Source organism: Eurypyga helias, unplaced genomic scaffold, assembly GCF_000690775.1.
Source record: "Eurypyga helias isolate BGI_N326 unplaced genomic scaffold, ASM69077v1 scaffold11322, whole genome shotgun sequence".
NCBI classification, from domain to species: Eukaryota; Metazoa; Chordata; class Aves; order Eurypygiformes; family Eurypygidae; genus Eurypyga; species Eurypyga helias.
In genome coordinates, this window is record NW_010236634.1 from 42379 (window position 1) to 53056 (window position 10678).

At 45.1% G+C, this 10678-nt stretch overlaps 1 protein-coding gene across 2 annotated transcripts in view; it reads right to left on the bottom strand.

Annotated features, from left to right (window-relative positions):
- MIB2 (mindbomb E3 ubiquitin protein ligase 2) overlaps window positions 1-10678 on the bottom strand; it is a 32866-nt gene that overhangs the window by 3106 nt on the left and 19082 nt on the right. For both annotated transcript variants that reach the window (XM_010147170.1, XM_010147171.1), the window contains exons 8-15: window positions 10430-10592; window positions 9296-9429; window positions 6874-7022; window positions 6093-6249; window positions 5263-5417; window positions 4941-5067; window positions 3369-3599; window positions 1379-1557 (exon numbers count right to left, since the gene is read on the bottom strand). In XM_010147170.1, coding sequence (XP_010145472.1) covers window positions 1379-1557; window positions 3369-3599; window positions 4941-5067; window positions 5263-5417; window positions 6093-6249; window positions 6874-7022; window positions 9296-9429; window positions 10430-10592 — 1295 coding nt within the window. The remainder of the gene's footprint in view (window positions 1-1378; window positions 1558-3368; window positions 3600-4940; window positions 5068-5262; window positions 5418-6092; window positions 6250-6873; window positions 7023-9295; window positions 9430-10429; window positions 10593-10678) is intronic.

Below are 10678 nucleotides of genomic sequence, written 5' to 3' on the forward strand. Positions count from 1 at the left end.
TTACACAAGTTGAAACTGCTCTTTTGGAGGGCGACAGTAAGGCACTGGCAGTACAATCATCTGCTGGGAGGAGTCAGCTTTTAGAAGCTATTTTAAAAGTGCAGCCCTAAGGATCCCCTGTATGTGCACGTTTCTGAAAAGTGCCCGAGGTGGTTGTCTGTGAGTTTGACTCTTACATAACACAAGCTTCCATGATACCCAACACTATGAGCCCCAAATCCAAAGCCCTCAGCATCCAATCCATCCATTACTTCTCTTGCCTGCTGGTCACCCGCTAGCTAGGCCTACTGCCTGAACTGCAAGAATGATTAATGATTGAACAGAAGGGACAAGGACGGTCATTTACCAGCACGTCTGCAGTACTGCCAAAAATCCCTGGCCCACTAGGAGTACTGTGGTTTTTGGTCTTTTGATAGGGGACACACCATGGTGTACTTAGGTCTGTGATCCAGCACCCAGCCTGCGGCAGCTGCCCTTACTCTGCAGACACACCCCCAAATCCCCCAGACAAACCTCAACACAGAAGCTGAAACCAGGATAACACTGTTACAAGAAACGTCAGTTTGAAAGAACTGGCATTCTTTAAGCAAAAAAACTTAATCCAACGCATTCTCCACTGACAAAATTCCTAGGCAAGATGTTTAATGGGACACATTTCACCTGCTATTTACAACAGACCAGAAGCATGGCCAATTACGCTGGCTGCTGCATGGTTCCTCCTCCAGCAGTGACACAACGGTGGGTCTGTGTCCTCAGATCAAACAGAACTCTGCTTTCATGTTTGCAAAGTCAAAACCCAAACAAAAGTTTCTCAGAACCTGAGATAAAGCCACCTTTGAACTGCTACTCTCTCCCTTTGGCATTTTCTCAGCTATTTCTCTTATCGGGGGGGAAAAAAAAGGGGGAAGGCATTTATCTAGCTCTGGAATAAATTCTGTGGATTCTGGTGCCCACTCTTTTGCTGCACTTCTCTGTTTAGACTCTAAATATCTGCAGAATGCAATGAAAGTAGAACAGAACCCAGAATTACTCTGGCAAGAGGGAAGTACCTCCTGGCTTCCAGCAGCCAGTTGTCTTCGACTGCCCCAGGGCCCTCTGTTAGTCAAGAGGCTGAGCTTGCCCTGAGCAGTATTAACCTGCTTTTCCCCAGCTCTTTCCCATGGCAATATGCTCCCTTCAAGAACCCCTCCGGAAACAAAGAGCCAGCAACCAGCTCCAGATGAAACAAGAGGTACTCAGGCTGACATCCAAAGTGTTTCAAAGGTGCTTCACACCTCCTGCAACAGCAGCTGCCTGCAGTGACACCACAGTGCTGTGGGAGCACTCTGCATTTTGCAGGGAAGTATACTACAGCTTATTTCCAAAGGACACAGCTTACCTGAATTTCTGTGCGAAGTCTTTGACAATCTGGACAATCCTACCGTCTGTGATGAGGTCTAAAGGAGACTTTCCCCGGTGGTTTGCATAATTAATATCTGCTCCTTCTTGTGCTAAGTAACATGCAATTGCAGTTCCAACATTCAGCTCCACATTTCCAAGAAAGCCAGAGGCCTGCAGCTAAAAGATGTTGAGAAACACACTGTTAATAATAGAAGAAGTTTCTGTTATGTGGCTTTGATCTGTATGAAGTTCTAAACAAAGTCTCAATCCTTGTACTTACATTTTGAAAGCCTAATTCAGCATTCTTTATTGAAAACACAAAGAGATCCTTCAGCATGTAAACAGCAGACCAAAATCTTGCATTTCAGGAACAAGAATGCGTAAGACTGGTCCTAGCTGGTGCTAATCATCACTAATCATATGACTAGGCATTCACTTCTTCAGGTACTGTAAAGGACGTGCACTGAAGACACCACACTACATACCAATTGAGGAACAGCTGGTGTAAGAACCCCGAAGTGGCAGCTATTTAAGCAGCCAGGGGGTTTGTGTACGTTATCCAGAATAATTTGGAGTCAACAAAAATTTTCTGCTGACTTATCAGACCAGGGCATGTAGATCACGGCAAGTAAAATTAGACGTAGGGAGTCTATGGCATCTAGATATAACGTTACTGTATATACTATTGGGAATGGCATGCACACGTCCTTTACGGTGCTTTAAGACTTTCTGCATCCAGGACTAGCTACTGACAGTCCGTAGCACAAGCTGTTATGCAGATTTCAGCGAGATGACAAACCCCACCCTTGCTGCTGACCTCTCTGCTTGAATGTGCAGGCAGAGAAATTCAGAAGAAGTGATTGCTGAGCTGGTGTGAGGTGTCTCTGTGGAATGTCAGTGGCTGATCAAGCCTGGGGACCTGAGGTTGGAGCATCTTTGGCCATGCACTTGACCCATCAACTCATGCTATCAACACTGGTAGCTTGGTAATGAGCAGAATGGAAAAAGAGCAATGAACTAGTTTTTTTCCAAGCACCAAGAGGCAGAGAGGAGGAATGGGTGGTTTGGCACATAGCATGCAGCTCCTCAGAATGTCGGTTTAATTCATTCTGATCATTTTCAAATCACAATTTTAAAAAAAAAAAATCTACTCCAGATTTTCCAGTGTACTAAATGATCTCTACAGTGGAATCATTCTCACACCATCCCTAAAGTATAATCAATGTCTGCACTCTTGGTTTGCACTGCAAACTAAGTATTGGTATTTATATGGATGGCAGACCACTTTAAAGGGCTAATTTAGTATCTTTGCCAAAAAGCCGCACTGCAATTGGTATTTATATGGATTGGTATTTATATGGATGGCAGACCACTTTAAAGGGCTAATTTAGTATCTTTGCCAAAAAGCCAGACTATGCTCCCAGTCCTTGGCGTATCGTGCACTGATTTCTAGATCTAAGGCCTTCCCTGAAAGACTTGCATATCCATGAATACAGAGCAACAAAGCGAAATCCAGTTCGGTTCAGGCTTTGTCACAACACAGCCTTTATCCTTCCGCTTGATACGTCTCACCTCTCACATTCTGCTCTACATCTGCAGATAACTGGGGTGTTTGTGGTTAGCTATCCTCATATTTTCCATGCCATCAGACAGAAATGAATTGCTGTGGTTCTGGGCTCTGCAACTGGATTCATGACCTTTCCCATGTCAAGAAAGAAGCACACAATGCTAATAAAAATACTGAGGGAGACAGTACGAATTGTTGTCTGACTATGTGAAGCCTCATGCTATAAATTCAAGCATACTCTTGGGGATCTATTGCTTTCCCACAAGCAAGAAGGTTTGTTTCCACACTCCCCATCTGGACTGGCTTTACACAACTTCCCTGCCTTCCTTTGCCCCCTTAGATCCCACTATCTGCTGTCATTCTAACATCGTCAAGCATTTTCCTGCCCTTGGTGCTGGTATTTCTCCCGCTCCCAGCTCACCTTGGAAAGGAGGGACAGGCCCATCTCCCCTTCACGCTTCTCCATCATGACAGACATTAGCTGCTGCCGTTCCAAGGCAATGTGCATGGCTGTGTCCCCATCCTCATCTTCAGCGTTGACATCACACCCTTTGCTGACCAGCAGTTCCACCATCCCGACGTGTCCCTGGATGACAGCCAGGTGCAGCGGTGTCTGGTTACGGTTGTTCTTGAGGTTGGCATCACAGCGACCCTTGAAGAGAAAAATTGCATCAGAGTTATTGCTGCTGAGTTTGACTGAAGAAGAGTGCTGCATCTGTGGTGCCTGTTGAGGCCTCACGTCTGAAGTCTTTCTTCGTCAGGACAGCAATATAGAGATCTCCCAGAGAGCTACACGATCCAGCTCTCTCTCTCTTGGCCATATGGCCCACACTCCTCAAATAGCAAGAAAGGGAGGATTGGAAGCCAAGTACATGACACACAGATAACATTTCCCTGGTGATGACTTGGATATGACAACTCATCACTTCCCTGACACAAATCAAGGAACTCCAAGTGAACAGTCATGGACTAGCTCCTGTAAAATTGCTTCCTTGCTGCCTGTTGTGCTTTGATTTCCCCTGCAGGGAAAGGCAGCAGCAAAGGTTAGAGGCAGAAAGCCTCTAAAGATACGGCTATGCTAATGCAGTGGTCATGCCAGAAATAAAGCACTCGCAGTATTAGGTGCTTAGTGCTCACAGACATTGCTCCTCTGTGGCACTCATCTGCAAATACATTAAAGCCTCGTTATAGTGGTTTGGATCCCCTTTGTAAAGATGGAAATCTCAGGCAACAAACCACTGAGAAGAAGAAATAAACCCAGGAGTGCTGATATGTAGGTGTCACCTTCATTGACACTATCACCTGAAAGCAGAGACAGAGACTTTGACTCCACAAAACTCAACAGAAAAATGACAATTAGATTGCCATCCTCCAGGTTGTTGTTTTCATTGCTAAAGAATGCTGCTCACCAGGGGCAAGTCTAGCACTTAAGGCTGAAGAAAGGTAAGTAACTTGGAGTAAACACGTCAAAATATTTTGTTCTGCATTGAAATGAAATACATGACTTCAGATGTTCTTTCATGAACATGAAGAGGGGGAAACTCACCACAGAGCAACCAGTAGCAGGGTGGCTTTAGTGTTCACACAGAGTGAGGGGAACTGAGCTCTGACCTGTACCTATGAGGTAGGGAAGATTCTGAATACAGATCTACACACTCCTTAAACAGCACGTTACCAACTCTTCTGAAGTCTTTTCCCTTCACACCCATCACCTCACAGAACATTTCTCAGCAAACTCCAGTTCCAACCCACCTTGTTCTAGCCTGCAAAACACCCTTCTTCTCTACTGCCAGTGCCAAGGGAAAATACCACCATGAATGCCAACCCCTGTTCTTCAAAGCCTGGCAAACAATGTAAGCTCTTCAAAGAGACAGAGACATTCTTGTGAGTCCAGCATTAACTCCGTAGTGCTTAGGAAATGTGAGGTTTTGGGAGTGGGACAGATGGGAGCTTTTGTGGTCGGTGGTTTTGGCCTGGGGTGGGTATTTCATACCTCTTTGATGAGAATTTCTGCCACTTCTTTGTGATTATTGAGAGCAGCAAGGTGTAGGGCAGTGAAGCCATCTTCCTTTTTGGAGTCAACCAGCTGCCGAGCTCTTGCTAGAATCTTCTTTATGGCTCTAGAGTGTTGGAGGTTAACAGAGATGGAAGGGTTACTTTATCAGGAACGAAAACAATGAGAAGAGGCAGCTATACCTCTTCTGCTCAACAGTTATGAGCAACTTCAACTACATCCACTGTCTCCTTCCCATTAAGGCACTCACAGCACGAGTTAACACCTGTAAAAGGATTAAAATGAAAAAAAGGCCACTTACAGCTTGTTGCCTTTTAGAGCAGAATAGTGGAGCAGGTTGAAGCCGTGACAATTCTGGACAGTGAAGTCTATATTGGGTACTTCAGTGAGAATCTCAATAATGACTCGGTAATCTGCAGTGATAGCATAATGCAAGGGGGTGTCTCCCTGGGAATCCTGTGCAAGGAAACCAAAAGCAGAGTACAGGTTACCCACCTCAGAGTGTCCACTGGAACAGCTCACCCTGAGGGACAGTTGAAGACAACAAGACACAGTGTCCCCAGGTCACATCAACTCCAGGCCAAACATCACGGGCATCCAGAGCAGTTTCACAGCCTTTGTGAAATCGTTTCCCCAGGTCTAGAAACCAGCTGCTGAGCAGGCAGGTGCTGACATTCCTAACCGGCCTTGAGAGACTGACCCAGCACCGGTCAGTCCCACCCTAAAAATGGGTCTGGGTCCAATTCACCATCACTGCCATCTAGCTCCTAAATGCTGGTCTTATAAGCCTCACCACTCCTTACTGCTGGGAACAGGGGTGTTTCAGCAACACACACGAGCAGCAGCTCAGCTCTCACTGGAAGCCCAAGTCCAGCACAGCAGAGTGCTACTGGATTGAGCTGAGCAGACTCATGATGATGAAGGGGCAGACCCAAACCTGGAATTTCAGAGTACTGAAGGTAAGGAACACTTCCCCTGTGCAATGCAGAGTAGTGCATTTTAAGAGAATGACCTTCAAATACTATGAAGAATAAATGGTGTAAGACAAAAGACAGAAAAAAACCCAACCAACCCATCCCACAAAAAAACCCAAACACCCCACCCTCAAATCCCACAAAACCCAAGACTTACTGGGAGGTTGACATCACAGTTGAGCTCACAGAGGGTCTGCACCACCTCTGTGAATCCTTGGCTAACAGCAACGTACAAAGCTGTGCACTTTGCATTGTTTAACAGGTCTGGACTGGCTCCTTTACCAATAAGCACACGGGCAACCTCAGCTTGGTTTCTGATTTAAAAGCAAAGAGTAAGACAGATTAGATTCAATGCTCTGCAGAATAAATCCTTCTTCTTTGCAAGGCAACAGAACTTCTTGGGTTTTGTATCCTCTTGAACTCATCCCACTTCCTCTTAGTATTACAAAAACACCCCACAACAAAACCTTACTAATTTGTACTCTAGAATCTGCTGTCTTTTTGCTTTAAATCAACAGGAATCTCCTGCTCTTAATAACGAATTCTTCCCTGGCAACTGACAACACAATTCAACCTTTCTCTTGGTCTGGAAAGCACATACACTCACAGAAACCAATCAAACAAACTCATCCAAACTAACCCCACTCCCTCTTCCCCCTCAAAAAAAGCCTAAACACTAAAAACTCCTCATCACTTTTTCTGATTCCTCTCAAAATATCTAGCATGAAAACTGACCTAGCTGTGGAAGTTGTTAGTGCCCCAAGAAATGCACCTGTGGCCCTGAAACTCCAAGACCAATTTCTAACGTAAGGTAAAACCAGAGAAAAGCCTCCATCAGCCACACATCCTTCACATAGACTGCCCATTTATATCTAGGAATGTCCTTTGGCAGCCCTTTTGGCCTTGTATCAGAGATAGGAAGAAGAAAGATATCCTACCCAAAAGCTGCGTAGTGCAGTGCTGTATCCCCCTCTTCATCCCTTAGGTTGACAGTGGCATGTGCCTGCAGCAAAATCTTCACAACATCCAGATGCCCCTGATAAGATGCAATCTGCAGGGCAGTTCTGCCCTTGTCCTTTATGTCGACCTACAGGAAGGACAGAGACACAGCAACATCTTGGTTAGGAAAGACCTCGCCTTGTGTTCTGGCCTTAGCTCTGCCCTAGAGCAGGCCTAGCAGGATGGAAATCACTAGCTGCAGAACAGTTGCAGGCTCAGAAGTGCTGAGCAGAATCCAGGCCCTGTTGGCTGCACTTTATGTGCATCAAATACAAGGCTGACCTTGTCCCAGAATATTTCTAAAGAGGAAAGGGACAGCAGATTTCATCCATAAGGGAGAAGCGAGTGAACAGAGCTAGAAGCTACTCTAATTGCAGCTCTGATGCCAAACCCCTCTGAGCCTGCAAGCAGAATACTTCTTGACATCTCTGCCAACAATTCACTTCCCAATAGGAAAATGTGTGAGGAGATCAAATGAGCTTTGCATAAGGCTTTGAAGATGCCAAGTCCCCATTGTTCTGTGTTGTCCAGGTGCTTTACTTGGGACAATGGAGGGCACATCAGGTGTTGAAGTGCTGCAGTGAGACTTCTTGAGAATTAAAGGGACTGAAGAAGGCTGTATGAAAGGCAAGGGGAAAAAAAAAAAAGGAAAAGAAGCTACTGAAATCAGTGGGAGGCTAAGGAGAAAAGATGAAGGAGCTAGCAAAACCTCAACAGACTGGCAAGGAAAACAAAGGTTTTCTTCCCTGCAGCTGGTTCTGTGAGCAGTCTGGAGGGCAGGAGAGGCAAGACTCCCCTTGATTCACTCCTAATAATGGGTAAATTATTTTGGCAAGAAGGTATTAGAGGCCACTGTGTTATTCTTCCATTTACACATGAAAGACAATGCTGATAAGCTGGAAAGGCTTTGGCAAGCAACTCCAACTTGCTCTATTAAATAAGCCTCAAATCCAGCCTCCTCTTGGTGTATATATAGTACTCTAATAGAAATAACTAATTTATTAATACAAATATTAGAATAGAAATAGAAATCTAACAAAAGTAACTAATAACATTATGGATTCCCAGCTCTTGGCACTTTCTTGTCTGGGATAAATTCAACAACTGCAGATATTTGTCTATTCCTCCCATCTCCAGAGGCCCCATTAACCTTGTAAATAAAGAACTATAATACTTGGAGAAGAGGAGGCTGAGGGGGGATCTTATCAGTGCTTATCAATATCTAAGGGGTGGGTGTCAGGAGGGTGGGGCCAGGCTCTTCTCAGTGGTGCCCAGTGACAGGACGAGGGGCAGTGGCATAAACTGGAAACAGAAGGTTCATCCTGACCATAAGGAAACCCTTCTTCCCTGGGAGGGTGACAGAGCCCTGAACAGGCTGCCCAGAGAGGGGGTGGAGTCTCCTTCCCTGGAGACTTTCCAAAGCCCCTGGACTTGTTCCTGTGTGATCTGCTCTAGGGGATCCTGCTCTGGCAGGGGGGTTGGACTAGATGATCTCTAAAGGTCCCCTTCCAACCCCTTCCACTCTGTGAATACATACCAACTACCCACTAAATCAGCTTCACAGGGGTTCCTTCAGAATTGATCCTACTTCTCCTGGTTCACACATCCAGCTGCTCCTGCCAGCCATGTAGACATAGCCTCAACAAAACATATGTTTTGTTACTAATGGTTTCCAAGGACACTTCTGAAATACTTTGGTTCTTTTTTAACCTGTTTATAAACCCTGCACCCCTCACTGAAGGGGTTTGAACCTTCAAACAGGCAGCTTGAAAGAGCAGCGATTTGAGGAGATGCGAGTTTGGCACTCTGCAAGATTTAAATTGTTCAGCAACAAGTCAAGACTAGTTCCCTGCTCCAATCAGACATGAGATAAGACACTGAACAAACATGCACAGCATCAGGATCTGGGCAGCTTTTCGCTCTCCTGATTCCAGCAATTCCATGTTGTAAGGTCATCTAAGGACACACATGTTCAGCCAGACACAACCTTTCTTTTCAGACAGAGGCCAGATACTTGGACATCTTGCAACTGTTTTCAGATAAATACCTCATCCCCTGTCTCTACAGGTGCAGTGTCCATACAGGAATCCTGAGAAAAGCACCTTTGGAAATGCTCTCTAAGGACTTAAGTGTAGTTCAGACTTAATAACACAAACTGGAGCCATAAAATATGCACATTTAACATGCAAATTTAATCCTAAATTGCAGCACAATAATTTTCCAGCAATTAGGAACTAATACTAGGTCTGAAAAATCTATTCTTTTTCTCCCATCCTTTTCCATTCTTGACTAAAAAAATTTCTGACAGTATTTTAAAGAAGAGCAGCAAAAAGAACTGTTCAGGACATCTTTAAAACTTGCCTTGTCTGGGTACTTCTGAAGGAGCTCCCGAACTTTAGCTGCATTGTTGAGTGCTGCACAAATGACCAGGCACCCTGCGTGCTCTGAATCTGTCTTCTGGGACACCAGTTTCTCCAATGCAGTGATCAAAGTACCTGGTAGGAATGAGAAACAGCCACAGGTTAAGAGAGGCAAAGAGGATGTGTACATAAGCGTACAGTTGGCATAGCACAGCTGTATAACCACAGTATGGGCCTGCTAAAAATGCTGAACCTCTAATATTTAGCTCACACAAAGAGCTTTACAAATTTGCAGCCTACACAGAAGTTCTGCTTTACAAGCCTGATGTTTTGAGAACCCAGGAGACCATGCTACAGAAGACCAAGACAGAAAAATCACTACTAAAAGGCAATTAATCTGAAGAGGAATGCCTGGTTTGGGAAAAAGTGCTGTAGGGCAGAAATACAGGTCTTTTCAAATGGGCCCTCTAATTACAGACTTTTGAGTGCTTGAAGGGTGTTGGAGTTGTCCAGGCAAAGCACAGTTAAAAAGTTTGGGCTCATACGCAAGTTTTCCCTGAAGTCTAACTCGAGCAAACAGTTTCAGACCCTTCTACACAGCAAAGTGAAAAAAAAAAACCCCACAGGTCTGTCCTCTCTCCTGCACGATCCTGTCATCTAAAGGAAATAAGTATGGAGAGGCTACACCAATTTTATGAGCAAAACCAGACAAAATCTCCTCTAGACATCATGTGATGCCAAATTCAATTTCAGGGTGGACGGGGCAAAACGGTTGTTGATTTGACAACACTTCCACACAAGAACCCGGGAATATTTCACAAGCATTCAAGAGCTAGTATCCTCCTACAGGAAGTGCAGCAGGACGGAACAGGAAATAGAGACAAATCAAGGCAGAAGCAAATACTGAACCCTAGGGCAGTGCTACGATTAGCATTTCTGAGTCCTACATTCTGTATGTTCCTGCTAAGACCAGCTTTGCTCCCCCAGTTAAGGCACAACTTGGTTTTGGAGCTCTGTCTGGGGAAGAACAGGCAGCTGGAGTTTAACACTGTCCAAAAAACGTTGCTGTTGTTACACCAGAGCAACCGTTTCACAATCCCTGACAGATCAAGCATCTCTGTTCTCACTATCTCACTTTTTGATTCCTTTGCATTCTCCGTCGTCATGAGGTTCGCTTCCTCATCTCTCTGATAGGCTGTCAGGCAAGCGGGGTTAAAGGTCCAGGACTGCCCTGACACCGACACTCGCAAATCTCCATCCCCATAGACCTTGATCACTTTGCCGATGTGCCCGAGGGTCTGCAACGGAAAGAGAGAAACGGTTTTAGAAGGAAAGACGCGGTCTGCTTTCCATCTCCGAACCAATGCAATGCTGCTAAGAGCGG